A 27,926-nucleotide genomic window follows, 5' to 3' on the forward strand; every position below is an offset into this window, starting at 1 on the left:
TTTCTTCCTCTTTTAAACTTGATCCTTGGTAGTGTTGTAAATTAGTTTGAAACCAGTAGCAGCGGAGGCGCAGTCATGCACTAAAGTTACTGATTTACGTCCCACATTGTGAATTGTAATCATTTATTCACATGCGATGACCATCAGAACCATTCACCTGTAAAACGTTGGTACTGCATTTTTGTATATCACTCTCATTGCTTGGCATACTTGGTTTGGTTTGGTTTGGTTTGGTTTGGTTTAGTGTTTTGTTTTGTTTTTGTTTTGTTTTTAATTTCAAGCCAGGCTTGCAAAAAAAATGACTGTTGACGTGATCCTCGGCACCGCAGGATTCGGCCAGCACGGCCGCATCACCACGACAGAACTGGCGCATGAATTTTTGCAAGCATTTAAGCGATCTGGATATTCGGCAGTCGACACGGCGTACATCTACCCTGGCGGATTCCAAGGCGAGTCCGAGGCGTTCCTGGGGCAACTCGACGCTGCCGAGCACGGCTTCGTGATCGATACCAAGGTCAGGTCGTTCGAACTCAACTCCCATGCTTCACAAAACATTGTCAAGTCGGTGGACGAGCAATTTAAAAGACTTGGCGTGACAAAAGTTAGGACGTTGTACCTGCATTCGCCTGACCGGTCCACTCCGTTCGAAGAAACGCACCGGACCATGGATGAACTTTATCGGCAGGGCAAGTTCGAACAGTTTGGCTTGTCGAATTACAGGGCTTCAGATGTCGAACTCTTTGTTCGCAATGCGGAATTGCATGATTGGGTTAAGCCTACGGTCTATCAAGGCTTGTATAATATCGTGTCTCGCCTGAACGAGGCCGAATTACTCCCAATCTTGAAAAGATGCCAAATAAAATTTTATGCATACAGGTAAGCTTTTGCAATTCGCATGGTTTTTTTTAAAAAAATTCCTGTTTTGAAACATGCAATTTGTTAACGGGCTCGTATTATTTTTTAAAAAAAAATTAATAGCCCATTAGCAGTTGGATTTTTCAGCAATGTCAAGCTCGGCCAGGAATCGATATCAACGCCGGTTGCGCCCAAGGATTTTAATACTCCGTTTGGTCAACGACTTCGTGCCCGATATTTTAAGCAATCTTTTTTTAACGCGGTGGCCAAAATTGAAACCGTGGGTGCCAAACATGAGATTTCGAATAACGCCATCGCGTTACGGTGGTTAAGACATCATTCACAATTGGCAGATCAAGATGCCATCATTATCGGTGCGTCAAACATTCAGCAGGTTGAACAAAATCTTGAATCATTAAGTGAAGGAACTCTTCCTGCTGAGATCTTGCAAGTGCTTGACGAAGTTTGGGAATCGGTTAAGGACGATTCGCCTTCCTATAGTCGGTAAGACGGGCAATCAATACGAAAATCAAGTTTTAAACTAGTGTATAATTATATAAATTTGCATATGTAATATATATTCCCCTCACAACTCCAACCAATATTTCGGTTTTCCCAAATCCATTTCCAAAGCGCCCGTCCTTATAGCCACAAAAACGAAAAGTAATCAAAATAATAATAAAAAATAAATAAAGTTTCCGGTTGTACCAATAAAAAAGAAAAGAAAAGAATTCTTACAAAACGACCCACTCGGTGGTCTTATTCGTGTCCGCGTTTTGTTCATTACTATTCACGTTAACCTGACTGGCACTTGCAGAACCATCAAACCCACCCGGCAGTAACGTTTTTGACTTGGATCCAGATTTGATATCAGGCGTGGTTGAATCTTTTGCCCTTGGCGATTCATTCTCCGCGGCCGTGCTTGTTACTTGCGTAGTTGATGGATTGCGATTCCAGAACGTTGATATCGTGCGATAATAATACCCAGCATATCCTTCGCGGCTGATTTCAGAAATTGGAGTGGCATCCTGGCCAGCAACTTCATTTACGGCCACGTCTGAAGCAACAATTGCTAGATCAAGGCCAACATTTTTGGTAGCCTCTTCCAATCCGACTTCGCCAAGGTTCCAAAGTCGGTTATAAACCCGTCTTTGCAAGCTCACGACAGGTATCTGGCTGAGTGTCAGTTGATTACATTTTTTCAAAACATGCCTGCAAAAATGACAAAAAAAAACCATACCTTGACTGTAGTATCATTATTTGGCTTGCATGTGGGGTTCAAGCCTGAATCGCTGGTATCTCGCGCAACGTGTACAGATTTATCCTGTGGTTCTTTATCTATGCCAGTTCTGACCGTATCGAAAGCCAAAGTGACTAAAAATTGCTTAACGTAATGTGAAAAACAATGCCCAATCTCAACACTTTTGGTCTTGATCTGCTCTTGAGTCCTTGCCACGACGGCTTCAATCTCCTTTTCGTGTGATGACAATGTTGGTTCGATATACGTGAAATAAACGTAAGAAGAACCCTAAGAAAAAAAAAATGTGTTAAAAATAAATAAATAAAATTGAATATGAATATGAATATGGATCAACAAACCAACCTGAGTCTGAGGCAGCACGAGCCAAATCATGAATCCAAGTTTGACAAACCCATACAGTGGCAGCCTTAGGAACAGCTTAACATCAATACAGAAAAGAAAAAAAAAAAAGAAAAAAATTATAAAGCATAAGCTCAAGCTCACAAGTATGTCATACCATGTAAACAAAAAACCGAACCATGACTCGATTGTGATGAACGCACTGATGACAACCCAGTACATCAGTAGTTGCACTAAGCCCTCAGTGTTGTTCAGCCTTAATGCCTTGTAGGATGCATAAACAGGATAAACTAATGACACGGCCGGTCTAAATATAACTAATTAGTCTCCAAAATATCAAACAGAGACCTGTTCCATCAGTCAAACAGAGGACCAAACCCGTGAGGACAGGTGCGGTCTTAATCACATACATAAGCAGCTTCAACAGAAGACCAAACATCTTCGTACTGGCACAAATATTACTAAACAAAAAAAAAACTTAAACAAAGATACAAAACAAGACCAAAATAGTATCGTAATCTGGTGGTTGTTTGTTCAATCCATTAGTATATGTTGTGGGGAAAACCTCCCAACGACGACTATAATTAATTAATTGCGCATCGCGCAGTCGCGGTATCAGGCGCGTTAATGGTAAAGTTGGAAGAATCATGATGTTTATATTGTGCTGTACTATATCTTACAAAAATAAATAAATAAAAACCTATTCAAAAAGTGGCCACCTTGTATGGATACTCCCACGGTGCATCCTTTTTTCTCCATAACTTGCGTTTTTTCTTGGTCACGACATGTTCCACAAATTGTTCCACGCAGTAGTCCCTTCGATAAGTTCGAATAAACGTTGGATCCCATAATTCAGATGCAATTCCCAAATCCTTGCAACATCTCATCAGCGCATTACTTTTGCAACCTTCAGCTGCGGTCACGATGCCGTCGGGGCTAAAATAGTCTTGCTCGCCGCATGCAATGCTGATCAGGCTGTATGCCAAAAAAAAAAAAAAAAAAAAATTAGTTTGTAATCTTGCAAACTAAAGCCTACTCGTACATACCGGCCGTGGCACACAAGTGCATATTCTCTTGATATCGATTTCTGAGTCACGATTGCTTCACCGCGCGGTGCCAGGCCCCACCCGCCGGGTCCAAAAGCCTTGTTCAATATCCGCCTGTATTTAATCTCTGGAAGATATAAAATGCCATCTAAACCATTCTAATTTAACAAATACGTGAACGACAATAACGACAAAATTAGCATGGTGTACGTACCTGGCTTAATTTCAACATCTGTAGGATTAATCTCATTCAACAGAACCTCAGTAATTTCGGGTGCGAAAGCTTGACTGCCAAGTCCGTAGAATGATTGCAGCCAGTCCACGCCATTGTCTACCGTAGTAACAGCAGAAAGACCAGTAGCAAGTGATGAATTGGAAAATGCGGATTGAAATAATTTGGCGGATTCGTTCGGTGGTGCTTCGGCCAGTCCGTTGTTTATATTCCCATTCCCGTTCCCGTTCCCGTTCCCGTTCCCGTAACCATTGCCATTGCCATTGCTATAGCTGTTGCCGTTTTCATTGTTCTTCCGGTTGCCATTACTCAAGTCATTGCCATTGTTATTATTAATCCTAGTACTATCTTTACCGATTTCATTGCCTTTACTCTTGCTCTTGCCATTCAAATCTGAAGCAGTAAGGGACAACGGTGACCTTGTTGACGACGGTGACTTGGCACGCGAAGGCGCGTCTAGCAATGCCTGAATATTTTCGTTCGATGGATAGCCGTTTGAAAAAAACCTTCGCCAAGATGACAATGTAAGAGCAACATGAGCATTTCTCGGTAGTAGTCGACTGCCACAGTGCGGTAGATATATAATTCTAGACAGTGGTAGCATTCGTGTGCTTGCCATGATTAGCAAAACTTGAATGAAACCTGATTCTCCTTTTTTGCCTCTTTTTTTTTCTTTGTTTTTTCAAGTTAGATATTAATTATCCCAATTATATTAATAAGTATACATATAAATATATATAATTTTTGAACGTGATGATATATATTACTTTATACTAGCTCCAATTTATTTATACGTAATACTATATATTACATTTTGCTGCAAAAAGAAAAAAAAACGCCAACTTTAATTTCCATTTATGGCTTTAACTGCGTCCGTTCATTGTTTTTCATCTTGTCCCAGCATGCTTTCAATTCGGCCATCTGTAATGCTCATTAAAATCGTTAATAGATATTATGACTTGAAAATTTTGTTGATTGAACAACATGATTGGAAGTTAAAGATTTTTTTTGCTAACCTCTTTCACGCATTTGCGCCAATCCCGTCCGTCTGCGTAGCAATCAGTCAATCTCGTGTTCTCAGCTTTGCAGAAAAGAAAACCCATCGTAAGCATCTCGAAACTTTACAAAATTTTTTTTAAAAAAAAATTCAAGTACAATCATGTGTTATACCTGAACATCCAGTTTTTTCTATTCGTTTGTCCCTAAAAACCAAAACAAAAAAAACCGTTTAGAAAAAAAAAAAAAAAAAAATTAATTTCGAACCGGTTCTTGCCGGTTGCTGTTGTGTAGTTTCGATCTCGCTCACCATTCATCTGGTTCGTCGTTATCATCATTAGAAACTGGCTGGTTATGGGTGGAATTCTTGGATAATGACATTTATTATATTTTTTTATAAAAATTGTGTTGTATGGAATGAGTTGCTACTAACCATCCCTTACATCACAAGATCTTGAATGATTTCCCCAACTGGGAATTAAATTCAAAGTTTTAATCACGAATTAAAAAAAAAAAAAAAAAAAAAAACCAAAACTTTTTTTTCATTACGCTACCAAAACAGAAAAAAAAAGAAAATGCCAGTCAAAATGAAATTACATGTAAAATATATATATTTTTTTTTTTTTTTTTTTAATTACTCATGATATCCATCTTCCAAAGTAAGCTCATCAATCTCATCCAATAATTCGTCCAATCCGACTTCAGGTAACGAAGCTTCATACGAATCAGCATCAGAATCATGTCCATCATCATTTTCGATTTCATCATCAGAATCTTTAGGACCATCTTCAACTTCCATTTTGTCTTCAACAACTTCTTCAATGCCTTCCATCTTGACCGCCTTGGCAGGCTTTTGGGCATTATTGTTGCCGGCTTGAGAGTTGGATTGCTTGTACAGGTTAATCGTACCTCGAAGTTCAGCATCTTCTTCAAGTTCTTGCAAAAATAATTCATAATCTCGTTCAACCTTGTCTTGCTCAAGTTGCTTTTGCCGTGAAGATAATGAACTTCCTTGGTCGTCCATCTCGTTGTATTCCTTGGCCATGCGACGAAGCTTCCAGTTACGTCCCCTATTTCGCTTCTTGCGTGGGTACGATTTCTTCACCAAAACAACGTCAGGAACCTTGGCTTGATCAAGCGTGTCCCATAGTTCATGATTAAAATTCACGTTTGATAAGAAATATCCCAAAACAGTGTCACCAGGGTGCAAGAGCGCACCCAGATGCGTGCGCACGTAGTATGTTGTATCGTTGCGGCCCAGATCGGCTGAACGTGCGACCGTCACGTCAGCGAGAACAAGCTTGCCCTTTTGAATACCAACCAGGTCAACATCGAGCACGACAAATTCAGTAAACGTTGTACTATTTGCCAACGTGGAAAAAGGTTGCCGCCAATAGGTCGCAGATTGAAGATCCATGGACTCTAACGTGTTGGGATCCAAAAGATGGATCGAATTACCAACCCTGTTGCATAAAGTTAACTGAGCAATGTTCCCATGCTGGCGGGCAATTTTCTTTGGCAAGCACACAAGGTCATCCTTGCAAATAGGCACGAGCTCGACCGAAAACGTGAACTTGTAACTCCTGACACTGGTATGCGTGTCCATGGAAATTAATTCTTCCGATTTTTTATGCCTGATTGGTGACACGGCCGCCAAAAAATCCAACATTTTAAGCGCATGATTCTTTTGACTGTAAAAAAAATCAAGACCATCCTTTGTCTCTTGAATTGAAATCGTATCCCGATGAGCGTTATGTTTTAAAATAAGTTGTTCCAAATAGAAAAACGTTCGCTTGTGAGCAACTTTTTGACGGATCTGAACAGTTGCGCGCCAGGTGTTGGCAGTAAATGACTTGGCACAGTCGGGACATTGCGTCGCGATAACCACGTACTCGACTTCAAATGATTGTTGCACGATCGTTCCTCCAAAAACTTCACCTTGAACAGTAAGCTTAACTTTAATACGCCGGGAGTGAGGTTCGGTCCAGATAAATGACGCATCAACTAATCGAACCTGAAAAAAAACAAAAAAAAAATCAAAATTAGTATACTCAAGAAAAACCAAAAAAAAAAAAAATTATAAGATTTACTTTTCCAAGTCCCTTAAGTCGTTTTAAACATAAAGCCAAGAGCTCTCTGCTTTCTAATTGCGCAGCAACCCATTGGCTTGGTGGTCTTAAAAATCGTTCACAGTTTCGGCAAAAGTTGACTGAACTTTCTCGCTGAATGCCTTCAGTGATATCAACTGAAAGTTTAACGCAGTCATAACACATCGACATGCCCTTGGTTCCATCAATAGGAATACCACAGTTACAACAAAGAACAGTAGCCTGTTGCTGTTGTTGCTGTTGTTGAAGGTCATGCGAATGCAGCGGGATACCGCCACCGTTGATCACGGCCGCTGCACTGGACAGGCCTGAAAACGCAGACTGATACGACATAATTCTGTTATGCCTGTTTCCTTGGAACCGTAACAAATGAGTGGCTATATATAAGATTTTACAGCCTTATTGCCACTTGCAGTTCTTGCAAGTTATAATACCGAGCAAGAAAAAAAAAGCAGTGTTTACTAAATTGGTTTTGATTAATTAAATTGGGAGTTTTTTTTCTTCAAGGTAAGGGCTTTCCGGTGGAAAGTTTCTGCTGACGTAATGGTACAGTAAGAATTCATTTTTCAAACGTGGTTTAACCAATTGAAAAATTAACATCTGAATGGAGAATAATTACGGCTTTGACATTTCATAAGTATACTACCCAAAAGAATTGCGTTAGCTATCTAATTTCAAGGCGTAAATTTTTACCATTTTGTTGTTTTATGATAGAACAAGACATGGTTAATCAAGATGACGGTAGATTGCCATCTCAAACGTTGGCGTTTGATTAAGTTTGTACAAATTGGAGCGAGATGATTGGGTTGTCTTTGCTTTACCAATTCTCTTGTGCTTTTTGTTTTTTCAGACTGCTTTAAATTTTATTTCTTACTGGGGAATGAAAATTTTGCTGTCTTTTGCGCTTTATCGTTGGCTGTCATTTGAGCCGGTGATTTGGGTATGTTCAAATAGCAGGACTTGACGAGATCGTCCTAGTCTAGTACTCGAAAGAGAAGTACGAATAAGAAGATTTGTATATTTTAATATAATAAAATTACAAATTAAAACCAAAAACGAGCCTTCTTGTATGGTTTATATCGGCTGTCGCGCATATAAGAGCTGATAACCAACTAAAACTATATAATGTGATCAATTAATTGAAAAGCGCAACTTAAGTAATGTAAAAGTAATTTAAAACATAGCTTATGCCATTTACATCTGACAATTTCATTTTGAACTTACTTTTACTGATTGAAATTTAATTTAATTGGCCAAAAGACTTTTATTGTTTCGACTCCGCCACGGTCTCGGTCTTTGGTTCCCCACGGCTTCGAGGCGGTGCAAGACGGCGGGTTTCAAGCAAGTGCCGCTTATAAGAAGTGGCCACGCTTTTTTTTTTACTTACTTACTTACTTATTTATTTATATTTTTTTATTGTCTTATATTATTTGTGCTGCAATGGCAAGTGTACGAGAAAGTTCGGCGCTTTTGAAGCGACGTGGTTCAAACAAGACTGTATCTCTGGACCTGAACACGCCACGCATGCCGGACATGTCCGTCATGTCGAACACTCTTATATTCACTGGCCTACACAGTACCGAAGATTTTGATCCCGAACCTTTAGGTAAATTATATGCAGAGGTGGAGGCGGTTTCAAACCACAAGTTGGTGCATTGGGGCCCACTTCGCAGCTTTGGCAGGATCGTGGTCGTGTTTGCGACCGTTGAGCAAGCGTGCAAGGTAAAAATACATTTTGACGGCATGGTGTTTCATCAGAATCGTGAATCAAGACTGCGAGTTTATTTTGGTGTCAGCACCGAAGTGGGCGAGTTACTTGATGCTCAAGCACGACCGCATCTCGAATTGCCTGACCGGGGCAAAATGTTTCTCATTTCTCCGCCACCGTCACCACCTGTTGGGTGGGAATCTGGAATTGAAGCTCCACCGAATGACGATACCGGGGTTGGCGCGCATATGTTGGCCAATGCGTTGCAACGGTTGAACACGTCGGTTGAATCTGAGCATGAAGATCATTATGATGAGGATGTTGAATCCGGTGCGGACCAATCACCAACTATTGTTATCTTTCCGCCGGCTGAGGATGGCAAGCCGGGCATTGTTGTGAGTGATCATAGCACGCCTTCGTGTTCCACAGAACATTTGCCTTGGCGAACGGTGGAGAAAATGCGTACGGAGAGACCGCCTATGCGGATGAAATGAGATTAAAATCATATAATGATGATGCATTTGGCTTGGAGTTTGTCCTTTTATTTATCAAAATCGTGGGTACGCAAGTTTACACATACATACCACATACATACATACATACATACATACATACATACATACATACATACATACATGCATATATATATATCATTTTATTTCAACACGTCATGAAAGATGCTATAAATACAATAGTAACTAGTAAAATATTACAGCGACCTGTCTATGGACGACCTCTTCAGTGCCTCAAGTAGCTCTGGCCGATTAATAAGTCCACCAACAGCTTCTTTGTATGAAATCTTGGGTTTAAGTTAGACGACTTGAAATTTTTTTTTTCTTCTTTTAAAATGATTTATGTAGGAGATCTTACCCATTTGCGAATCCGCTTGTTACTCTCGGGCCAGACATCAAGTTCATCCTCGACCTGCATCTCAAAGAAATGATATTCTGCTCTGGGATGAGTGGCAGGCTTGGCCGGGTTGGCAAACAACTTGGGCGGCCGAAGATCGTCAATAACCCCTAACGACTCGGTAATCTTGCCAACCACGCCAGCCTCTTCCCATGCCTCCCTGATGGCCGCATCTTGCGGCGTGGGTTCATCGGTTTCGTAGCCACCCTTGGGGAGCACGAACTTGTCCTGCCGCTGAGTAGATGACACGACAAGCACATGAGATTTGTCTGGCGTGAGCGCAACCACGCCAGCAACAAGACGAGCACCTGAAGCAGCGTAACCTATATCCACTCTGGTTAGCAAGGTAACATTGGTTGTGTTTTAAACGAATGCCGCCATACGCTGCTTGTCGCGCCCTTCGCGGGCGGTCATGGCCCTGTCTGCAGCAGACGACGAAGATGACATGATCAATGATCGGTATGGACAACGGTAACTCTATCCAGACACCCAGAAGCCGCAGCACATTTTCCAGCGGGCCTGTCTGCTACGTTTGTCGCACTCGGTCTCTCGCACAGACTGTTGCTTGGTCGATATGGGCGCAGTGAAGGCACAAAGGCGCAAAACACAAAACCCTCGGCATGCGCATGCTTGCACGCAGCATAAGTGCGGCAGCGTTGGGGCGGAAGCGCCGAACCACACCACGACAACTTTGGCCAGTCACAGCGCAGTGAATTTCTCTCTTTCTCCTCCGCCAAACGAACGCTTTCCAATCCATTCTCACCACAATCACAGCTCGCTTCAACAATGTCCGCTGCAGAGAACACCCTGGCTCCAGAAGTACCCGCCGCCGTCGCCCTGCCCGCGCCGCCTGCGCCGCCCGCGCCGGCCGCGGTTGAAAATATCCCGGTTCCAGCGCCTGCTGCTCCCGAGCCCATTCCGGAACCGACTGAGGAGGAATTGTGGACCCAGGAAATCAAGCATCAGCTTCAGAATGTCGGCAACTTTAAGAAGGTCCCGGCTGCTAAGGAAGCCATTTTTAGAAAGCTTCACGGAATCCCGGATTCGCCTGTTAAATATGACCCCAGGTCAGTAGGATTTTTTTTAATATATATATATAAATGTCACTGTTTCGTTTATGAGGAAGCGTTCGTTTGATCTGATTACTGACTCGTTGCAGATTTCCCAATCAGAACCAGACCGCTCATTGCTGGCAAAACTACGTCGACTACTATAGATGCATTAACGCCAAGGGCGAGGAATTCAGACCTTGCAAGCAATTCAAGTTGGGATTCGGCGCTCTTTGCCCGACTTCTTGGGTTGAGAAATGGGATGAACAGAGAGGTAAGTTTATTGTTTTGATTGTTTTGTGAGTATTTCTATATTCAGGCAGAGCTAAGTTTTTTTTTTCCTTCTCAAAACAGAAAACGGAAACTTCCCAGCTGATCTGTCAGCATAAGCACGAAATGTTGTAATGGTTTTCATGGAACAATAGAAAAAAAATAACAACAAAAAAATCTTTGTCAAATATGTTATTATTTCGGCTTTTTCTATAGTTTATTGGTGTTTTAAGTGTGTTTCCGTTTGGATAATAATTCATCTTTTTCCTTATTTTTTTCTTTCCTCAATCATATATCATCACAATGTAGTCAACTGCTTGTTCAAAACAACACAATCGTATTCAATATACAAGTGATGCATATATTAAAATTTAAAAAATTTCATTGTTTATCTTTTATGTAAATACCTTCCTTCTTCATTCATCAAATTCCGGGTAACAGCGCTCTCGCGTTCAACGCGTCGTTTGAATATTACAACAATAATCTCGTACGACCTGGTCCGGTTTCGATCCCTGTTCATAGCCTCGTCAATTCAGAATTCAATCTGCCGTCATGGCTGGTTCTGATATTAGAAAATATTTTAGCAGTCAGGCTAGTCAAAATAAATCCTCACCTGCCAAAAAGCAAACCTTGCTTGGCGCGAAGGTAAACCAGATCCCCGCTGACTCTTGTGCGAAGAAAAAAACAACTTTTGCTAATTTGTTATTGGATCTTTTTTTTTTGGCCGTTTTTATTTATAGTCGACATCTTCTACTACTGATAACAAAAAGGAAAATTTGAATCCTTCTAGCAAGATTGCAATTTCACTAGATAGCGATGACGATCACGATAACGACAACGGCGAAGACGCGTCACACAAGTATGAGTTTTGGCAATTGCGTTTGTCTTTTTTAATTTGAAATTAACGTGATTATTTTAATGACTGTAGGAAAAGAAGACAATCCGCACAAGTATCTGAAGCATCAGCAAAACGAGCAAAACATGATGGTGAAGAAATTGAAGTCACAGATGCGTCTAAATTCTTTCAATCATTAAACAAGGTCACAAGGTCAACAACAAAAACGGCACCTGCCGCAAGGCCAAAACAGCAACAACCTGAATCGAAAAAGAAACCCGCCGCGTCCAAAAAATCTGTCAGTCATAAAGACGAAGATTATGATGGCGCGTTAGATTTGGATGACGATGATCTTGAGTTGGTCATAAATAAACCGGTTGAGAAAAAAGATTCACAAAAATCTGATGCCAAGGTTGACGTCACAAAACCAACTGAGAGAAAACGGAAAACGACTAACGAGGGCAAACCAATAACAACTGCTAAAAAATCGGTATCAAAATCATCAAGTGACGATGTGAAGTCAGAACCAGTACCGACTACTGCGGCGACGGCGGAAACTAAAAAGTAAATTACCCTTTTCATTGCGGAGACTATAGAAAAGAAAAAAAGAAAAAACAAATTTACTGACATGTCTTAATAGAACAGGATATCGCGCATTTCTATCCCAAAGGGCACAGCCACCTCCAGGTCAGACCGAACTACCGGTTGGTGCTGAGAATTGCTTGGCTGGACTTAATTTTGTATTTACCGGCGTTTTAGAAACACTTGGTCGAGATGAGGGCAAACAACTCGTTGAACAACATGGTGGGAAAGTGCAGGCTGCGCCATCAAGCAAAACAAGTTATGTCGTTTTGGGTGATGATGCTGGACCCAAAAAATTAGATGTGATCAAAAAGCACAACCTCAAAACTCTAAACCAGGAAGGATTGTTTCAACTCATCAGGGAATTGCCCGCAAACGGAGGTAACAGTGAGGCTGCAAAAGCTGCTCAAAAGAAGAAAGAATTAGAAGAGACTAAGGCAAGGGAGATGGCCAAGAGTATTGGCATTGATAGATCTCTAAATCCATCAAAAGACTCGCGCGACAGTGACCCGAATCAGTCGCTTCTTTGGACTGACAAATATGCTCCTCAAAGTTTAAAAGAAATATGTGGCAACAAAACAGTGATCGGTCGATTACAGGACTGGTTAACCAATTGGGATGCTAGTCTTAAATCGGGATTCAAGAAAGGTGGTCCCGATGGCAGTGGTCTTTATCGGGCAGTAATGATCACCGGTCCGCCAGGGATTGGCAAAACAACTTCGGCTCATTTAGTTGCCAAGCTTGCCGGCTACGACATTCTCGAAACAAACGCATCTGATACCAGAAGCAAAAAAGTTATTGCCCGAACGTTCGCTGGAGTATTAAACAACACGTCCATGCTTGGTTATTTTGGTACAAAGACTCATGCTGCTGAGGCATCCAAAAAAAAAATCGTGTTAATCCTGGACGAGGTGGATGGCATGTCAGCTGGCGATTTAGGTGGCGTTGGTCAAATGGCCAAGCTTTGTCAAGAGACACACATCCCCATGATTTTAATTTGCAATGACTACTCATTACCAAAGATGAGACCTTTTGATAGGGTAGCATTTACTTTGCCGTTTAGAAGACCAGATGCGGCAGCAATTCGCTCAAGAATCTTGTCGATCGCCTATCGAGAAGGCTTAAAGATTCCAGCTCAGGTTATTGATCAATTAGTTCAGAGCACGCATGCAGACATTCGACAAATAATTAACCTGTTGTCAAGTTTCCGGTTGCGATCGAACGAAATGACATATGAAGACGGCAAAGTGCAAGCCAAGGCATGGGAGAAAAACATTGTATTAAAACCGTTCGACATTGCTGGCCAATTACTTTCGGGACAAATGTTTGTGGCTAACAATAAATATTCACTTAACGACAAGCTTGATTTGTATTTTAATGATCATGATTTTACGCCATTAATGATTCAAGAAAATTATTTGCGCATGAATCCTCAACTGGCTCGTACGGCCGGTCCGGGTCGGGACCGCACGGCCAAAGTTATTGATCTGATTGATCGCGCGGCCAGTTCGATATCGGATGGTGATTTATGTGATCGCATGATCCATGGTTCCCAACAGCAATGGTCATTAATGCCACTTCACGGCATTCTTTCTAGCGTTCGTCCGAGTGCGTACATTTGTGGATCGGGAACGGGCGAGCGGTTTCAGTTCACGAGTTGGTTGGGTCAATTCTCCAAGCAAAACAAGCTTTCCCGATTTCTTCAAGAGATTCAATCACATGTTCGGTTGCGAATCTCAGGTGATCGTCACGAGGTACGGTTGCAATACTTGTCACAATTTTATGATCATTTGTTGTCACCGATCTTGAACCAAGGCCAAGCTGGCATTGCAGAAACAATTGAGTTTATGGATTCATATTATCTTACCAAGGAAGATTTTGACGCGATTCTTGAAATCAGCGTGGGCCCGGGTAATGGTGAAGACGTGTGGAAAAAAGTTGCGACCGCGACCAAGACCGCGTTCACGAGAAAATATAACGCCATGAGTCATCCGATTCCGTTTATTAAATCGACCACGGTTCAAGATCCAAAAAAAATTAAGAAAGAAGTTCCGGATTTGGAAGAAGCAATGGATGACGTTCTTGGTGATGATGCGGAAGGAGGAATAGATGATGAAGACGAAGAAGGAGCGAATGGCAAAAATAATGATGAAGATGATTTGAGTAAGGACAAATATATTAAAAAGCCGACCGCAAAGAAAGCTGGTGCTAAAAAATCAGCAGCCACAAAAGGCAAAAAGAAGAAATGAGTTTAAAATAATATATATATAAACATTATGTACAATTAAATAAACCAACTCTATGATTCAAAATTTTCATTTGCCCATTCAGGTAACGGAGTTTTATATTCCCAACCCGCATCAGCGGATCCATATTTGTAGGCATGAAGCCATAATTCTAATTCATCATGTCTCGGGTCCGTAAACAACACGCCCTCACATTCACGACATTTTTCGTCTGATAATTTCTCACCCTTTTTTAAATCTGCCTGCCTAACCACTTGTTCAAACGCTGCCGACCTGGCTTCTTCGGTTCTGGACATTTTCTGTAATTCAACCACGGCATCGTCATGATCAAACTCACCTGATTTGCCCAAATTTTGCCCAAAAATTCTTCGGTTCGAATATATGGGATCATTAGCGATGGCATGACCAAGATATTGCAGGTGCACTCGAATCTGATGAGTTCGGCCTGTCAACGGGCGACATCTTACCACGCTGGTCTTGCCATTAAACGATAAGCGGTTAAAAATCGTGGTTGATGGCTTGCCGTTGAAATCAACGCAGTTTAAGCCCACGCGAGGATCGATCGTGACGATTGGCTGGTCCTGAATGATTTCACCATCTGGGAATTCACCGAGCACCCTGGCCACGTATTCCTTATAAACCGAACGTTCCCTAAGTTTTTCACTAAATTGTTGCGCCGTGGATGATTGTAATGCCAAAAACATGATGCCGGATGTTAGCCTGTCCAACCGGTGGCAAGGGTGCGCGTGAATGCCCATTTGCCATCGCAAGATCTCCGTGATTGTGTTAAACCTGAACCGGCCTGTCGGATGAACCGGAATTCCGGACGGCTTGTTTATGGCAATAATGTTTTCGTCCTGATAGATGATATCAATTGATGCGGAGTTCACAGGAGGTTCATGCTTGTGAACCAGGTTGCGAATAATGTCCCCGTTTGCGATCACGTACGACGGCGGCACTTTTGCGCCGTTAACCGTGACCTTGCCTTGCAAAATAGATTGCACGTAGTATTCTTTCGGTCGTTCCCTAAACTCTTTTGTGAACACGTCTTCCAATGTTCGTCCCAGCCATCGGCCTTTTGCGTACGTGATGTAAGTGAAATAATACGGTGGCACTCGTCGGTAGCCATCACCGATAACGTACTTTGCATTTTGAGCAACCACGTCCAATATCGGGTATTCCTTAAACTCTTTGCCGTCGACTAATTTTACGACCGGCTCGGGCTTTGCTGACAATAGCTCTTCCTGTTGGCATGCGTTGCCACGAGCTTCCAACGTTTGCGCGCGAACCCGAAACCCGAAATCGTCCTTGGACCTTGGCTTTGCATTTTTAATAAACTGAGGTGAAATTACAACATGATCTGGAATGTTTTTGTTTTTGCGCTTGACATTTTTCCTGGCTCTTCGGTTGTTGGGTTCACGCTTTTGCGGAACGCTTGCACCGGGGCTGCTTGTTGAATCCACCACCGGCACGGTCACGTCCTGCTGAGCTGGCTGTAAATTTTCAACACTTGAATTTGGCAATTGTGATTGATCATATGATAAATCAGGTGGTGGTGGTAGTGCATTCGTGGCAGTCAAGTCTGAAGACTTGTTATCCGCATGCAAACTCATGATTCGTCTTGATGTGTGAATTTTAAGACTGCGTGGAGTCGTCACGCAGGCAAACAAACAAATTGATGCCTTGAACAGTTTGAATGTATGTGAAATCTTCTTTTTTTTTTTTTTTTTTTGGTTCTGCTGGCCTGTTGAAATAAATTTTGTGTGAGCAAAATTTAATTTAACAGTTTAACGATCGCGAAAGATGCTGTATCTATGTAATCTGCTACAGATTAAATTTTTTCTTTTTTTTTTTTCTTTGAAATTGATTTACTTTTTCGACATGTTCACGATTCTGGCAAACACATGAAGTACCTCATACCTTCTTGCTCTGGCGAATTCCCACCATGTTGTACGACCTTTGAAACCATCCGGTCAATGAATGCAGTTATGGGCATTAACTAGTTCATACATCATTTTTTTTATTTTTTTTATTTTTGATATTAATGAAAAAGTAGTTAAAAGAAATCTATTTTTTCCCCTTTCTTTCCCACTCAGTTGCAATCCATACAGAGTCAAAAAAAATCAAAAAACAAATGTCCCAAGATATTAAAACAAACAAAATAATACAAAAAAAAAAAAATAAAAATAATGCAAACTATTTCTTTTGTTTAATTTTTTTCACTCCAATTTTTTGATTTCGCCTACTAATTCATCAAACCCTTCTTTATAATCATCACTTGAAGTCGTGATGCCTGATTTCTTCTTAAATCCTCCTGGCACGATCATGACGCAACTTGTTGGCCTCTTGGTCGCACCAGCTGATCCGAGATCTTCCTTGGATGGAACAAACAAATAAGGAATATCATTATCTTCACAAAGTACTGGAATATGTGAAATCACATCCATGGGTGAAATATCACCAGCAATGACAACAAGACTAGAAAAAAGCAACAGCGGTTAGAAAAATCAAAAAAAAAAAAAAAATAGTTTATCAGGAAAATAATTACCCCTTGTCTCCCTTTCTAAGAGACTTTATAACTTCCTTAACACCTCTTTTAACGTGCTTTGCCTTGGCAGCTAAAAAAAATAAAATAAAAATATTAATTAGCATATAATCGAACGTGAGCCGGAATCTGCTTTACCTTTCTTGATCGTTTTCAATGTCTTTTTGTTAAGCTTCTTTGATGCGAGCGGTTTAGCAAATGACAAAACGGCAGGCAATCTGGCATCGTAGTTATCTTCAGCTTCAGCGCCGGTAACGTTCGACGTCTTGCGTTTTTTTTTCTCTTCCTTTGCCGGACTACTATCGACCACGATCGGTTCGGGCTCGGATGCGACCTTGACTTCTTCAGCGGTCAAAGATTTCCGCTTCTTCTGAGACTTGTCCTTCTTGTGATGCTTAACTTCGTCCGTCATTTCTTTTGGTTGTCAATTTTGTTTTTTTGGTTTTGAAATTATTTTTTTGAAAATGAAAATTTGTTACGATGGGGTGTTGAACCCCGTGCGGCTCACCAAAGTGCCAAAACTTGTGACCTTAATGCATTTGCTGGAATAAAACGAATTGTTCTACAAGAGAACGGGCTGGGTAAAGTGCAAGCTGTTGACTTGCAATGGTCCGAATAGGAAACAAGCACAAAATTTGATAATTTGTCTAATTATGTTGTTGTAATGATAAATTCATCGCAATTGCATGGCTGACTTTGCATCGGGACCAATCCTTACGCAATATCTTACGTAACCCAATTTTCCTCTTTTACTAGTTACCCGGCCTGCACTTGTTTTTATTTGTCACGAGCAATCCATTCAAGAAATTCCATGTCGAACAGGAATTCTTTTTTTTTTTTTTACCCATACAAGAGATATGCCTTCTCCAGTGCATCCTTCAAACAGGAAGGTAAGGTTATTTAAATTTTTGGTTTGCGTCTTGCTTGGACATAACTACAAGAAATACTCCCGACATTGAGCCATATAGCATTGCCATAAAGCTATAGAAGACCCATTACGAGAATTATCACTAATTTTAATTATAGGTCAAGGTTCAACCCACGGTTGAGACGGTTAGCGAGCTGTTGGAAAAAGATCCCAGTGCAAACGTGATCCCGTTTTATGCGTTCATATCAAACGAAAACTTGACTCCCGTCACTACATATCTGAAGCTTCGAGGTGCAGCTCCGGAAGGATCGTATTCGTTCATCTTGGAATCTGCAATTGGAGGTGACAAAGTCGACCGGTTCAGTTTTGTTGGCGTTGCTCCCCGCAAAGTGATTGTTACTGGAAATGGATTTGGAGAAAACGTCGATCCGTTGACCGTTCTCGAAGCCGAGTTGGAACCATACCGGCAATTGCAAACACCATCACTGCCACCAATGTCTGGTGGTGCGATTGGATACGTGTCATATGACTGCATAAAATATTTCGAACCCAAGACGGCACGGGAATTAAAGGATACGCTTGGAATTCCCGAAAGCGTGCTCTTGCTGTTCGATAACTTGGTGGCTTTTGATCATGTGTTCAATCGAATTCAAGTTATCTGTAATATTCATGTTGATCAACATGCTGATTTGCAAGCAGCTCAAGAGTTTGCCCGGACCCAGATTCAAACCGTGGCCGACACGTTGTATTCGGACGTGATTGAATATCCGGTTCAGCCACCAATCGTGCCCGGCAATGAATACAAATCAAACGTGGGTCAGGAAGGGTACGAAAATTTTGTTAACCAATTAAAGGTTCATATCCTGAAAGGCGACATTTTCCAAGGCGTGCCGTCACAACGGATAGCCAGACCGACAAGTTTGCATCCGTTCAATATTTATCGTCACTTGCGCACAGTCAATCCATCACCGTACATGTTTTTTATTGAGAATGTTGATTTCCAAATCGTTGGCGCCAGTCCCGAGTTGCTGGTCAAGTCTGAAAACGGCCGCATCATTACTCACCCGATTGCGGGTACGGTGAAACGGGGAAAGTCAGTCGAAGAAGACACTCTGCTGGCCCAGGAATTGCAAAGCTCTTTGAAGGACAGGGCCGAACACGTGATGCTGGTGGACCTGGCACGAAATGACGTTACAAGAGTGTGCGACCCAAAGACGACGACCGTGGATCGGCTGATGACAGTCGAGCGGTTTTCACACGTCATGCACCTGACTTCTCAGGTTTCGGGAGTTCTGAGGGAAGGAAAGACCCGGTTTGATGCGTTTCGAAGCATTTTCCCCGCCGGCACCGTGTCTGGTGCGCCCAAGGTGCGAGCGATGGAATTGATCTCCGAATTGGAAGGTGAGCGACGAGGCATCTATGCCGGTGCAGTTGGTCATTGGGGGTATGACAAGGGTACCATGAACACATGCATTGCGCTGCGAACCATGCTTGTTAAGGATGGTGTTGCCTATCTGCAATCTGGCGGTGGCATTGTCTACGACTCGGACCCTTACGACGAGTATTTGGAGAGCATGAATAAGCTTGCGTCCAATATCCGGACAATCACCGAGGCGGAAAAGATCTACCAGTCCCAAGAATAAGATTAATTTAATGCACACATTCATTCATATAATAGTAACTATTTTATTACCCAACTTGTGTGCAAAATCAATAATGATTGAGATGTAAATTGTATGATGGCATGCGCCACAGGGGCTTGTAGCTCATCGCGAAACGCGTTTGGGCCACCAAAGAACTCAGCTCGGGCCAAGGCAATTATTCAATATAAGCCAACAAGTCTAATCTCTCTGTATTGAATTTTTGTTCGTCAAGGTTTTTTTCTTCTTCTTTTGTTTGTCACGTATGACTAGCGAGGTTATAGTATCCACAACTTCTGAAGCACAGAGTTTTTCGCCAGCTGATTTCCAGCGCCGCCATCATCATCGTCATCATCACCAAAATGAGCAAAGACCGTTCCGCCACCGGCGAGGAAGCGGCCACGGAGACTCCGATGAACGCATGTCAAGCCTGCTCTTACCTGTCAGCTACTTGGATGATACTACAGATCCTGCCATGAGGCGGGATAAGCTGTGCAAGGCAAGCAGGGCCCGGCAGTTGACCACGGTCTCGATTCTGTCGCGCAAGTCCACATTGACCACGGCGTTGACTCACGTGCCGCAACTGCCGGCCAGCTTTTTTGATTATTTCTCACATATTTCCGTGCTCAAGCTTGGATGCGGCCTGCAACGACTGCCACCTCAGATTATTCATCTCAAGTCACTGCGCAGTCTTGACTTGCGGTCAAACGCGTTGGTGGCCCTGCCCTGCCAAATGCAGACCATGAACTTGCAACGGCTTCTCGTGGATGACGTTTTAACTCCGGATTTTACTTCGCTTATGCTCACAGATTTTGTTTACCGGCCTGAACATGCTTCGCATGCGTCAGAGGATCATAAGCTGTCCTGCCTGGGACCGATTCCTTCCCTCAAGGAAATCACACTGGCAGTTATTTTAAGGGCCACTCCGTTATCGGAAATAGACATTCCCGGCGAATTTCCTCCGTTTTCCTACGTGCCATCGCACCTTCGGCCACGAGTACTGCCACCGGATGAATGTGCGCAGTGCAATCGTCCGCTGTTAGTCCTGCTTGATGACAAGAAAGATAAAAAATTTCTCAAAAGATACAGAAAGGATGTTGTGGCATTAAGCCCTGTGGTTTTGGAACATATTTTTTGTTCAAGACGATGTGTTGATGAAATGGAACGAACCTGGCGCATGTCAGATATTGAGCAACAAATCAAGATGATTAACCGCACTGTCAGGTTTCTGGACACCGGCGAATCTGCCTCTGCTGAGCAGTGAACAAGCAAGCCAACATGTTTTTTTTTTCTTTTCAATTAGTGATTAAGGCGTTTAGCATAGGAATATATATGATGTTTGCAGTTTATTTTAAGTACATATAGAACTTACGAGTTACGGGCGCGTTTTTGACAATTTTTTTTACCATGCATTTGTATAGATATTAATTTTACTCTCCAAGTTACACAACCGATAATGACATTCAACAAGTAAATTAAAAACAAAATTGATAACGAACGTTTGCCGTAACTTGATGGTTTCGTTTTCAGAATAATTCAAGGTTTACCCTGAAACCATGGTACACACCCTTGCCCAGATATTTACTGAAAAAAAAAAAAATCTCAAATCGACACAAAAGACTGCGTTATTCTTCCTTCAATCCAGACAAGACTGCCTTGATTATTTCAGCAAGAATGGATACCGAAACTGTCGCGTACGATTACGATGACTTTATTCAAAAGACTGGAGATTATGATTTTGAAGATGACGAGCCATTGGCAACAGATCTGATCGATACCGATGGCCAGTTTGATGAAGAGCAATTGCTTAAGCAGCAGCAAGCTTTTCAACTTCAATTGCAACTTCAACAGCAACAAGCTGTTGCTCAACTTCCTGACGCTGTGAGGAATTTTATTTTGTATTTTCAGCATTGCTTGAAAGAGAACAACGTGTATGAATTGCACGGATGCTACGAAAACTCATTCAACCGATTGACGGAAAAATTCTACAAGAACACGCCTTGGTAAGTTTATTCATGAGGTTTAATTGTTTATATTTTTTCTTTTTTAAAAAAAATTGCTAATCACATGTTGATAGGCCTGATCCACAAACTGTGGTTAGACCACTGGTAAACAATGACCAGTTGTTTCTTACCTTGTACACTGAGATGTACTACAGGCATTTGTACGCCAAATTGCAGCCCACCGTGGCAGACCGGTTTGCATCTTATGAAAATTACTGCGTGTTGTTTAATTACTTGTTTGATTCATCATCATCAGTTGATCTGGAGATTCCAACCAACTGGGCCTGGGATTTGATTGATGAGTTTATTTATCAGTTTAACAGCTTTGGACTGTACCGCAGCCGCACGTTGCGCAAGTCTCATAATGAGGAAGAGGTTCAAATTCTTCGTGAAACTGCTTCAAGCCAGTGGTCGACATTTTCAGTTTTAAACGTGCTGTACTCGTTTGTTCAAAAGGCGAATATTAATGTGGTTCTTGAAGCCATCAAGGAAGGACGCGATCCCGATGAGGTCACTGACGTGCGTCCGCTATACAAGACCTTGGGTTATTTTTCAATTATTGGTCTTTTGCGGGTTCATACGCTTCTTGGTGATTTCACGCTTGCCCTGAAGACCATGGAAGACATTGACTTGACCAAGAAAACCAAGTTTAGCCGGGTGGCAGGTGCCCAGTTTACGATTTATTATTACGTTGGATTTTGCTACATGATGCTTCGACGATATTCTGATGCCATCAAGGCATTTTCTCATATTCTTTTGTACATATCGCGAACCAAGAACTTCCACAACAAGGCAGCTCAGTATGACTCGGTCACGAAGAGATCAGAACAGATGTATGCGTTATTAGCAATCTGTGTGGCTCTGTGTCCGACCCGATTGGATGATTCCATCCATACCGCGCTGCGTGAAAAGAATGGCGAGCAACTTGCCCGCATGCAACGAGGTGGCGAGCAAGCCCTGCCCGTGTTTGAAGAATTATTCACTTTTGCATGCCCCAAGTTTGTTACGCACTCGCACCCGGATTTTGATAATCCATCCAGCAACGTTGACCCGCTTCACCATCATTTGAAAGTGTTCATGCTCGACGTGAAAAACACAATTTTGACCCCCACGCTTCGATCGTACTTGAAACTTTACACCACCATGTCACTCGAAAAACTTGCCACATTTTTAGAGATCGATCCCGAAGAACTTCGATCGGCACTTATTGTTTACAAGCAAAAGAGCAGACAAGTCAAGTGGACGCAAGGTTCACTTCTGGACGGGAACATTGTAAACGTGTCTGACTTAGATATTGCGTTGCAGAATGACCTGATTAACATTTCGGAAGCCCGGATCGGCCGCAAGTTTGGTGATTGGTTCTTAAGAAACACTGCAAAATATTATGCTGTGCAAGATACGATAAGAAACAAGAACCCAGAAAAAGTACAGGATGAAAAAGATCAGACGCATAAGGAAAAACGACGAGACAGAAGAGAGAAGAACGATAAGAAGTAGTACGGGCGTTTCCAACAAAACAAAGAGCAAAAAAAAAAAAAAATGTTTTTTTATTAGTTTTTATAATTGAATTAGTTGTATAGAACATTAAATGTGAACATGTGTTTAATTTGGCCGGGGAGAGGCTCATCTTGGGATTTATGCGTTATCGCGACTGAGTCAATTGGCAACCCCACACTTCGCATCTCATATTAACAAGAGCTTTCGTTGTTCTTTTGTCTCTTGCCCATATAAAATGTGCATTCTCTTGCTTTCTACTGCGCATCCCAATTAGTAAGCTTCATATCTAAATGGTTGTCATTAAAATCGTAACCAGCTGACCAGGCCCAGCCCGCTGATCGTGCTCTCGAACAGGGACGAATATCTCAACAGGCCGACAAGCAGTGTCGATTACTGGCCTGAACCTTATTCAGATATTCTTGGCCCTCGTGATTTGGCCAGGCAGGAACATGGCACTTGGATCGGCATGTCCAAAACTGGCAGGTTGGCAGTGCTGCTTAATTTTCGAGAAACCGAAGCAGATGGTATACAAGCCAAATGAAACCCAATCTTTTTTTTTTTTTTTTTTTTTTTTTTTTTTAACTCGTGTATATGATTACTAAAAAAGGTTGATTTTTTTTTTAAATTACAGATTACATTTCGCCACTTTCAAGAGGAGTACTGGTTAAGCATTTCCTTAGTTCAAATCAGTCAACTTCAGAATGGATGGAACATGCAATCAACTCAGTCGGACCGGCGGGGCTTTTGTCAGTGGGTGGATTCAACATGGTATGTGGCATAATACGTAAAAGTCAAGATGACAATCACGAACGGCTGCAACCGTTTGGCGTGCTTACAAACAGATCAAAATCATTGTCGGACGGAACGTCGTGGCTGTTTGATGCCACGACACATCACCACATGCGCGGCACGACATCACAACAAGATGCAAATTATTCCGGTTTAGATCACACGTATGGAATCTCAAATTCGTTATATGCTCATCCATGGCCAAAAGTTCATCGAGGCCGGCAATTGCTGACCGACGTGATTCGCAATTCAATCGCCGGAACCGAATCTGAACTGATTGAGAACTTGTTTGACGTTTTGTCCACGGACGAGTTACCCAGGCACGGAATCGAAACCGGAAATCCGGCTCAAGTATTTGAATCGTTACGCCATTCAATATTTATTCCAGTATTTAGAGCAAACGAAGACATGCTTCAACAAACCGAAGCTCTTTCACCATTGTTAGTGCCATCACCGGACGACGAGTTGAAGCCTGAATCCACTGACAAGACTGAGTATAAATTTGTCAAGGGCCAGTTTTATGGGACCAGGACTCAGACCGTAATTTTGGTGAATAACGATGGCATGGTTAAATATGTTGAAAAGACAGTGCATGAAATTGACAAGGAAGAACATCAGCATGAAGTTGCATCGCACAAAACTTTTGAATTCAAAATCCAAGATTGGTAAAAAAAAAATACATGACATTCATACCCTAGCATAATATTATTACTACTACATCAAATAATTATTTATTGTATCTTTTTCTTCGTATTGATTTCATGTAAACTATTCTTATACATGCTTTTACTTAGTATTTTTGCTGATCGACTACAACAAAACTCCACGCCTACAAGTTTCCATTTCAAAACGCCCAATATCTGATTTAAAAAAAAAAAAATCTTATGTAAAAAAGAGAAAAAGAAATCAAATAAAAAAAAAAAAATAAAAAAAAATTACGTAAAACTCCAAAATTCTCCCAAAAAAAAACAAAAAAAAAACAAACTCAAGACCAATAACTATGCGATGACAAGCCGTCCTCTAAATTTCGAATCACGTCGCCATGGTGATGACTCCTCCGTTTTGACGACGATAAATTCAACGCCGAGTTATCGTCTGGCTGATGATTCGGGTCTAACTCTGGCGGCGGGAAATATGCCGGAGAAGGCTGTGCTCTGATCGTCTGCAACGGGTCAATCAAATGACTGGCTCGTTGAAGTTGAGGCGGAATCGGATCCACGTTGCCAATCGTAGTGGCTCTGGGCCGGCCGGCACGTGAAGAGCTATATGAGGTACTGTTCGATGTAGAAACTTGTATGCCATGATGAGAAGGGTATGTATTAGCATTGATTGAAGATGATGACGAATGTACTATAGGTGCACGGGAATCTGGAAACTGCTGGGCAGGCGCATAATAAGAAGTCGCGGTCGCATTTGCCGCAGCAGCGCGACGTTCAGATGTGTATGGCAATTGCTGTTGATGTGATTTCGGCGTAGGAGTCTGATTAGAATAAAAACTCGTAGTAATCCCAGTCTCATGTCGGTCATCCTTAGCCTTGATTGGCACGTGTTGCTGTTGTTGAGGCAGATGCGTAGATCTCGTTGAGAGAGCATTACTAGTATTGTTGTATTGCGCATACTTTTGACTTGAGACAAAGCCATGCATGCGAGCCTGTTGTGGCGTCCACCTCTCAAACGGATTCATGTTTAATAATCCTTGCACAAAATCAATAAACTGTACTCTGTTTTGCATTTCTTTCTCAATATCGGCAGGCTTCATGTTCCGCTTCGGCATGGGGTACGACGTGACAATGTCAGCAAACTTTGTAGCCGCAAAATATTTCTTGCTTGGTTGCTCGTGCGTGTTGTGAGCTCTTGCATATTTTTCCATACTTATTAATCTATATGTCTTCCGTCCATGCTCATCGAGAACTTTCTCAAAAAATTCAGGCGAATTCTTGCCCATCTCAATCATCCATGTTGGAGGTAAGCTTAACATGTCGACTATTCTTGATAATTGATCATATTCTGAATTACCAGGAAAAAGAGGAAGACCTAAAAATAGTTCTGCAATAATGCAGCCCAGCGACCACATATCTATCGATGACGAATATGGAAGTCCTAATATTACTTCTGGTGATCTGTAAAACCTGGATTGAATGTACGTGTACACGGTTTGCCGTTCATGACAGGCAGATCCAAAATCAATCACCTTGATTGCCGGGCTCTCAAGGTTCTTCAACAAAATATTTTCAGGCTTCAGATCGCAATGTATTAACTTTGCATCTTTTAGTACGCATAAAGCGTCCAATAGCTGCTGTGCAAACACTCGAACAAGATTTGTACTCAATCCCCTGAATTGATTTTGTCTAATAAGGTCGTATAAGTTACTAGACAACAACTCAAAGACAAGACATAGATGTTCTCGATGTATAAATTTGTCCATTAATCGAAGCAAATGATGCTCATCGGTTTTGTCGACCGTCGTATTCAACTACTTTTGTTAGTCCAGACGCCACCTTAAAAAAAAAAAAAAAAAAAAAAAAAACCAAATAACGTACATGCTCTAATATAGAAACTTCCATCATGCTTTGATTAAAATATGCTGGCTTATTCTTTATGACTTTGACGGCAACCACGTCACCAGTTTTCAGATTTTGGCATTTCACAACTTGGCCGAAAGTTCCCTGACCCAAAATGTCAAGAATTAAATACCGTTGCTGATCTTCACCACCTCCTAAAATATCATTCACATAAAGAATATAGTCATTGTTATCATTATCAAACCCATTATTATGACAACCTTTACTTGGTTTTGTCAAAACACGTCTTGGATTTCGAGAAGACTCGTATTTAAATGAGGGATTACATATTCTATATGTCGATGGAATATTCAGGGTTAACGCTTTCAATGGCTATAATATAAAATTATTAGAAATCGATTATTTTTGTTTTCCCTTTAAAAACTTACGCTCACATATCCGCCATCAGGATTAACCCTTCTATATAGCGGCCGAGAATTCTTTTTGGGAGTCAAGTCAGCAGGCGAATGCACAACTTTAAATTTCGGAGTTGGCAGTATTTGCTGTTGAAATACGAACGATGATTGAGCATTACTCGGAGAAGGAGTAGATAAAATCAAGGCAGCACTAGCCCTTCTGGCGCTGTGATCATAATTCAATGGATGCAATTGATTTATACTCGACACGGCCTTATATGGAACTGCAATCAAATTAGCAATCAAAAAAAAAAAAAAAAAGTGTTTAAACATAATGGCTAGACATACTTAAATTTTGCCGCGCAGTAGATTCATTATAATTTCCCTGTTGCTGGGGTGACTGGTGATTATATGGAGAAGTCTGACTGATCTGACTAACGTGGCCATGAAGGGGTGATACTTGAGAATAATACGTTGAATTTGATGAATATTGCACTGGAGTAGTAGCACCGTACTGTGATCGATAAACACTAGTTGGCGAACTTTGATAAGTAGACGACGAAGGAGTGGTATAAGATGACGAGCCCATGTAATGTGTGGGTGAGTATTGTGATGCAGCAGGGGGGTGAATGCCATTCAAAGGTGAATAATCGTTATATTCTCTTGAACTTCCAGGTGAAGTTAAAAGTTGGTCTTGGCCTGTAGTAATGCGTGAAGAGTAAGAAACAGGCTGAAGTGGCGGTGGTGGTGGCGGTAGCATCTCCGCTTGTGGCAGTAAGCCCTGCTGAGCCTGCCCATGCGAACGACGACCAGGAGTATAAGATCCTGATTTAAAATCCATTCTTAAGCAAAAAAATCTCAACAAAGAAAAATCGAGTATAGGAAAAGTTCACTCGGAAGTGATGAACTTTAAATTAGTCAGATATGTTCAGTATCGTGTAACGTGGGAAAAGTGTAAAATCAAGCCAGCATGAATGAAAACTAGATCAATGTGATCATAAAAAAAAAATCAAACAATAAAACCAAATAAAAGCTGTTTGTTGAAAGAGGTGATTTAAATCTATAAGTGATTAGCATGCAAACGTTCGGCAATCGGCGCGTTTGTTGATTCACATCTGAATCAAATCACAAAACCCAGTTAAAGGTACAACACACACCTAGAAAATCAAGTATAAGCCAACAAATATACTGCTTGCGCAAGTAACCAAAATCATAAACCAAATCAAAGGCC

The 27,926-nt window shown here is 41.6% G+C and overlaps 16 protein-coding genes across 16 annotated transcripts; 8 read left to right on the top strand and 8 right to left on the bottom strand.

Annotated features, from left to right (window-relative positions):
• Window positions 1–298: 298 nt before the first annotated feature.
• V1514DRAFT_321176 (NADP-dependent oxidoreductase domain-containing protein) lies at window positions 299–1,363 on the top strand (the record flags this gene model as incomplete). The annotated part of the gene is made up of 2 exons (XM_066926040.1): window positions 299–876; window positions 979–1,363. The coding sequence occupies 2 exons, from the start codon at window positions 299–301 to the stop codon at window positions 1,361–1,363; spliced, it is 963 nt and encodes a 320-aa protein (XP_066782237.1).
• A 693-nt stretch (window positions 1,364–2,056) lies between these two features.
• Window positions 2,057–2,894, bottom strand: V1514DRAFT_283261 (TB2/DP1, HVA22 family-domain-containing protein; the record flags this gene model as incomplete). Its single annotated transcript, XM_066925118.1, has 4 exons — window positions 2,057–2,383; window positions 2,459–2,522; window positions 2,613–2,762; window positions 2,866–2,894. The coding sequence occupies 4 exons, from the start codon at window positions 2,892–2,894 to the stop codon at window positions 2,057–2,059; spliced, it is 570 nt and encodes a 189-aa protein (XP_066782238.1).
• A 197-nt stretch (window positions 2,895–3,091) lies between these two features.
• V1514DRAFT_334174 (putative mitochondrial genome maintenance protein Mgm101) lies at window positions 3,092–4,508 on the bottom strand. Its single transcript, XM_066928176.1, has 3 exons — window positions 3,716–4,508; window positions 3,502–3,649; window positions 3,092–3,430 (listed from the first exon to the last, which is right to left on the bottom strand). Exons 1-3 carry the CDS (start codon window positions 4,350–4,352, stop codon window positions 3,160–3,162), a joined length of 1,056 nt encoding a protein of 351 aa, XP_066782239.1. The 5' UTR covers window positions 4,353–4,508; the 3' UTR covers window positions 3,092–3,159.
• Window positions 4,509–5,182, bottom strand: V1514DRAFT_334176 (uncharacterized protein). Its single transcript, XM_066928177.1, has 4 exons — window positions 5,040–5,182; window positions 4,904–4,935; window positions 4,750–4,814; window positions 4,509–4,654 (listed from the first exon to the last, which is right to left on the bottom strand). The coding sequence occupies exons 1-4, from the start codon at window positions 5,108–5,110 to the stop codon at window positions 4,589–4,591; spliced, it is 234 nt and encodes a 77-aa protein (XP_066782240.1). The 5' UTR covers window positions 5,111–5,182; the 3' UTR covers window positions 4,509–4,588.
• A 69-nt stretch (window positions 5,183–5,251) lies between these two features.
• Window positions 5,252–7,273, bottom strand: V1514DRAFT_353404 (NMD3 family-domain-containing protein). The gene is made up of 2 exons (XM_066929536.1): window positions 6,820–7,273; window positions 5,252–6,743 (listed from the first exon to the last, which is right to left on the bottom strand). The coding sequence occupies exons 1-2, from the start codon at window positions 7,168–7,170 to the stop codon at window positions 5,364–5,366; spliced, it is 1,731 nt and encodes a 576-aa protein (XP_066782241.1). The 5' UTR covers window positions 7,171–7,273; the 3' UTR covers window positions 5,252–5,363.
• Window positions 7,274–7,984: 711 nt separating this feature from the next.
• On the top strand, window positions 7,985–9,287 carry V1514DRAFT_334180 (Calcipressin-domain-containing protein). Its single transcript, XM_066928178.1, has one exon. The coding sequence runs from the start codon at window positions 8,278–8,280 to the stop codon at window positions 9,037–9,039; it is 762 nt and encodes a 253-aa protein (XP_066782242.1). The 5' UTR covers window positions 7,985–8,277; the 3' UTR covers window positions 9,040–9,287.
• On the bottom strand, window positions 9,071–10,036 carry V1514DRAFT_334183 (NUDIX hydrolase domain-like protein). Its single transcript, XM_066928179.1, has 3 exons — window positions 9,838–10,036; window positions 9,416–9,777; window positions 9,071–9,344 (listed from the first exon to the last, which is right to left on the bottom strand). Exons 1-3 carry the CDS (start codon window positions 9,899–9,901, stop codon window positions 9,255–9,257), a joined length of 516 nt encoding a protein of 171 aa, XP_066782243.1. The 5' UTR covers window positions 9,902–10,036; the 3' UTR covers window positions 9,071–9,254.
• Window positions 10,037–10,611: 575 nt separating this feature from the next.
• V1514DRAFT_283332 (cytochrome c oxidase, subunit VIb) lies at window positions 10,612–10,806 on the top strand (the record flags this gene model as incomplete). Its single annotated transcript, XM_066925121.1, has 1 exon — window positions 10,612–10,806. A coding segment is annotated over one exon (195 nt), but the record flags the coding sequence as incomplete, so codon positions are not given.
• A 459-nt stretch (window positions 10,807–11,265) lies between these two features.
• On the top strand, window positions 11,266–14,502 carry V1514DRAFT_334187 (replication factor RFC1 C terminal domain-containing protein). The gene is made up of 4 exons (XM_066928180.1): window positions 11,266–11,418; window positions 11,514–11,632; window positions 11,702–12,172; window positions 12,249–14,502. The coding sequence occupies exons 1-4, from the start codon at window positions 11,326–11,328 to the stop codon at window positions 14,437–14,439; spliced, it is 2,874 nt and encodes a 957-aa protein (XP_066782245.1). The 5' UTR covers window positions 11,266–11,325; the 3' UTR covers window positions 14,440–14,502.
• Window positions 14,437–16,447, bottom strand: V1514DRAFT_334192 (pseudouridine synthase). Its single transcript, XM_066928181.1, has 2 exons — window positions 16,357–16,447; window positions 14,437–16,257 (listed from the first exon to the last, which is right to left on the bottom strand). Exon 2 carries the CDS (start codon window positions 16,047–16,049, stop codon window positions 14,490–14,492), a length of 1,560 nt encoding a protein of 519 aa, XP_066782246.1. The 5' UTR covers window positions 16,050–16,257; window positions 16,357–16,447; the 3' UTR covers window positions 14,437–14,489.
• Window positions 16,448–17,434, bottom strand: V1514DRAFT_334193 (uncharacterized protein). The gene is made up of 3 exons (XM_066928182.1): window positions 17,120–17,434; window positions 16,985–17,054; window positions 16,448–16,914 (listed from the first exon to the last, which is right to left on the bottom strand). The coding sequence occupies exons 1-3, from the start codon at window positions 17,391–17,393 to the stop codon at window positions 16,656–16,658; spliced, it is 603 nt and encodes a 200-aa protein (XP_066782247.1). The 5' UTR covers window positions 17,394–17,434; the 3' UTR covers window positions 16,448–16,655.
• A 368-nt stretch (window positions 17,435–17,802) lies between these two features.
• V1514DRAFT_334195 (ADC synthase) lies at window positions 17,803–19,518 on the top strand. The gene is made up of 2 exons (XM_066928183.1): window positions 17,803–17,871; window positions 18,008–19,518. The coding sequence occupies exons 1-2, from the start codon at window positions 17,839–17,841 to the stop codon at window positions 19,490–19,492; spliced, it is 1,518 nt and encodes a 505-aa protein (XP_066782248.1). The 5' UTR covers window positions 17,803–17,838; the 3' UTR covers window positions 19,493–19,518.
• Window positions 19,519–19,684: 166 nt separating this feature from the next.
• Window positions 19,685–20,957, top strand: V1514DRAFT_334197 (uncharacterized protein). Its single transcript, XM_066928184.1, has one exon. The coding sequence runs from the start codon at window positions 19,755–19,757 to the stop codon at window positions 20,751–20,753; it is 999 nt and encodes a 332-aa protein (XP_066782249.1). The 5' UTR covers window positions 19,685–19,754; the 3' UTR covers window positions 20,754–20,957.
• A 162-nt stretch (window positions 20,958–21,119) lies between these two features.
• Window positions 21,120–23,125, top strand: V1514DRAFT_296458 (RNA polymerase I-associated factor PAF67-domain-containing protein). The gene is made up of 2 exons (XM_066925438.1): window positions 21,120–21,492; window positions 21,567–23,125. Exons 1-2 carry the CDS (start codon window positions 21,164–21,166, stop codon window positions 22,987–22,989), a joined length of 1,752 nt encoding a protein of 583 aa, XP_066782250.1. The 5' UTR covers window positions 21,120–21,163; the 3' UTR covers window positions 22,990–23,125.
• Window positions 23,126–23,159: 34 nt separating this feature from the next.
• On the top strand, window positions 23,160–24,560 carry V1514DRAFT_334200 (NRDE protein-domain-containing protein). The gene is made up of 3 exons (XM_066928185.1): window positions 23,160–23,262; window positions 23,320–23,513; window positions 23,621–24,560. The coding sequence occupies exons 1-3, from the start codon at window positions 23,225–23,227 to the stop codon at window positions 24,445–24,447; spliced, it is 1,059 nt and encodes a 352-aa protein (XP_066782251.1). The 5' UTR covers window positions 23,160–23,224; the 3' UTR covers window positions 24,448–24,560.
• Window positions 24,561–24,605: 45 nt separating this feature from the next.
• On the bottom strand, window positions 24,606–27,920 carry V1514DRAFT_127856 (kinase-like domain-containing protein). The gene is made up of 5 exons (XM_066924441.1): window positions 27,853–27,920; window positions 27,044–27,755; window positions 26,729–26,979; window positions 26,319–26,672; window positions 24,606–26,251 (listed from the first exon to the last, which is right to left on the bottom strand). The coding sequence occupies exons 2-5, from the start codon at window positions 27,534–27,536 to the stop codon at window positions 24,764–24,766; spliced, it is 2,586 nt and encodes an 861-aa protein (XP_066782252.1). The 5' UTR covers window positions 27,537–27,755; window positions 27,853–27,920; the 3' UTR covers window positions 24,606–24,763.
• Between the last annotated feature and the right edge of the window lie 6 nt (window positions 27,921–27,926).

This window comes from Lipomyces japonicus (genome assembly GCF_038497905.1).
Source record: "Lipomyces japonicus strain CBS 7319 unplaced genomic scaffold V1514scaffold_32, whole genome shotgun sequence".
Taxonomy (NCBI): domain Eukaryota; kingdom Fungi; phylum Ascomycota; class Lipomycetes; order Lipomycetales; family Lipomycetaceae; genus Lipomyces; species Lipomyces japonicus.

What these genes read in the sequence shown, in the direction of transcription:
- V1514DRAFT_334174 (XM_066928176.1), bottom strand. Translation starts at nt 4,352, where the DNA reads ATGGCAAGCACACGAATGCTACCACTGTCTAGAATTATATATCTACCG. An exon ending in AGATGTTGAAATTAAGCCAG is followed by an intron (nt 3,650 to 3,715) that starts GTACGTACACCA and finishes AGAATGGTTTAG; the next exon opens with ATGGCATTTTATATCTTCCA. An exon ending in GCACTTGTGTGCCACGGCCG is followed by an intron (nt 3,431 to 3,501) that starts GTATGTACGAGT and finishes TTTGGCATACAG; the next exon opens with CCTGATCAGCATTGCATGCG.
- V1514DRAFT_334176 (XM_066928177.1), bottom strand. Translation starts at nt 5,110, where the DNA reads ATGTCATTATCCAAGAATTCCACCCATAACCAGCCAGTTTCTAATGAT. An exon ending in AACGACGAACCAGATGAATG is followed by an intron (nt 4,936 to 5,039) that starts GTGAGCGAGATC and finishes TTTGGTTTTTAG; the next exon opens with GGACAAACGAATAGAAAAAA. An exon ending in AGAAAAAACTGGATGTTCAG is followed by an intron (nt 4,815 to 4,903) that starts GTATAACACATG and finishes TTTTCTGCAAAG; the next exon opens with CTGAGAACACGAGATTGACT.
- V1514DRAFT_353404 (XM_066929536.1), bottom strand. Translation starts at nt 7,170, where the DNA reads ATGTCGTATCAGTCTGCGTTTTCAGGCCTGTCCAGTGCAGCGGCCGTG. An exon ending in GACTTAAGGGACTTGGAAAA is followed by an intron (nt 6,744 to 6,819) that starts GTAAATCTTATA and finishes GTTTTTTTTCAG; the next exon opens with GTTCGATTAGTTGATGCGTC.
- V1514DRAFT_334180 (XM_066928178.1), top strand. Translation starts at nt 8,278, where the DNA reads ATGGCAAGTGTACGAGAAAGTTCGGCGCTTTTGAAGCGACGTGGTTCA.
- V1514DRAFT_334183 (XM_066928179.1), bottom strand. Translation starts at nt 9,901, where the DNA reads ATGTCATCTTCGTCGTCTGCTGCAGACAGGGCCATGACCGCCCGCGAA. An exon ending in CGAAGGGCGCGACAAGCAGC is followed by an intron (nt 9,778 to 9,837) that starts GTATGGCGGCAT and finishes GAGTGGATATAG; the next exon opens with GTTACGCTGCTTCAGGTGCT. An exon ending in ACAAGCGGATTCGCAAATGG is followed by an intron (nt 9,345 to 9,415) that starts GTAAGATCTCCT and finishes CTTAAACCCAAG; the next exon opens with ATTTCATACAAAGAAGCTGT.
- V1514DRAFT_334187 (XM_066928180.1), top strand. Translation starts at nt 11,326, where the DNA reads ATGGCTGGTTCTGATATTAGAAAATATTTTAGCAGTCAGGCTAGTCAA. An exon ending in GGCGAAGACGCGTCACACAA is followed by an intron (nt 11,633 to 11,701) that starts GTATGAGTTTTG and finishes TAATGACTGTAG; the next exon opens with GAAAAGAAGACAATCCGCAC. An exon ending in GCGACGGCGGAAACTAAAAA is followed by an intron (nt 12,173 to 12,248) that starts GTAAATTACCCT and finishes ATGTCTTAATAG; the next exon opens with AACAGGATATCGCGCATTTC.
- V1514DRAFT_334192 (XM_066928181.1), bottom strand. Translation starts at nt 16,049, where the DNA reads ATGAGTTTGCATGCGGATAACAAGTCTTCAGACTTGACTGCCACGAAT.
- V1514DRAFT_334193 (XM_066928182.1), bottom strand. Translation starts at nt 17,393, where the DNA reads ATGACGGACGAAGTTAAGCATCACAAGAAGGACAAGTCTCAGAAGAAG. An exon ending in ATTGAAAACGATCAAGAAAG is followed by an intron (nt 17,055 to 17,119) that starts GTAAAGCAGATT and finishes TATTTTTTTTAG; the next exon opens with CTGCCAAGGCAAAGCACGTT. An exon ending in CTTAGAAAGGGAGACAAGGG is followed by an intron (nt 16,915 to 16,984) that starts GTAATTATTTTC and finishes GCTTTTTTCTAG; the next exon opens with TCTTGTTGTCATTGCTGGTG.
- V1514DRAFT_334195 (XM_066928183.1), top strand. Translation starts at nt 17,839, where the DNA reads ATGCCTTCTCCAGTGCATCCTTCAAACAGGAAG. An exon ending in TGCATCCTTCAAACAGGAAG is followed by an intron (nt 17,872 to 18,007) that starts GTAAGGTTATTT and finishes TTTTAATTATAG; the next exon opens with GTCAAGGTTCAACCCACGGT.
- V1514DRAFT_334197 (XM_066928184.1), top strand. Translation starts at nt 19,755, where the DNA reads ATGACTAGCGAGGTTATAGTATCCACAACTTCTGAAGCACAGAGTTTT.
- V1514DRAFT_296458 (XM_066925438.1), top strand. Translation starts at nt 21,164, where the DNA reads ATGGATACCGAAACTGTCGCGTACGATTACGATGACTTTATTCAAAAG. An exon ending in TTCTACAAGAACACGCCTTG is followed by an intron (nt 21,493 to 21,566) that starts GTAAGTTTATTC and finishes ACATGTTGATAG; the next exon opens with GCCTGATCCACAAACTGTGG.
- V1514DRAFT_334200 (XM_066928185.1), top strand. Translation starts at nt 23,225, where the DNA reads ATGTGCATTCTCTTGCTTTCTACTGCGCATCCCAATTA. An exon ending in TCTACTGCGCATCCCAATTA is followed by an intron (nt 23,263 to 23,319) that starts GTAAGCTTCATA and finishes GACCAGGCCCAG; the next exon opens with CCCGCTGATCGTGCTCTCGA. An exon ending in TCGAGAAACCGAAGCAGATG is followed by an intron (nt 23,514 to 23,620) that starts GTATACAAGCCA and finishes TTTAAATTACAG; the next exon opens with ATTACATTTCGCCACTTTCA.
- V1514DRAFT_127856 (XM_066924441.1), bottom strand. Translation starts at nt 27,536, where the DNA reads ATGGATTTTAAATCAGGATCTTATACTCCTGGTCGTCGTTCGCATGGG. An exon ending in TACTGCGCGGCAAAATTTAA is followed by an intron (nt 26,980 to 27,043) that starts GTATGTCTAGCC and finishes ATTTGATTGCAG; the next exon opens with TTCCATATAAGGCCGTGTCG. An exon ending in AAGTTTCTATATTAGAGCAT is followed by an intron (nt 26,252 to 26,318) that starts GTACGTTATTTG and finishes TAACAAAAGTAG; the next exon opens with TTGAATACGACGGTCGACAA.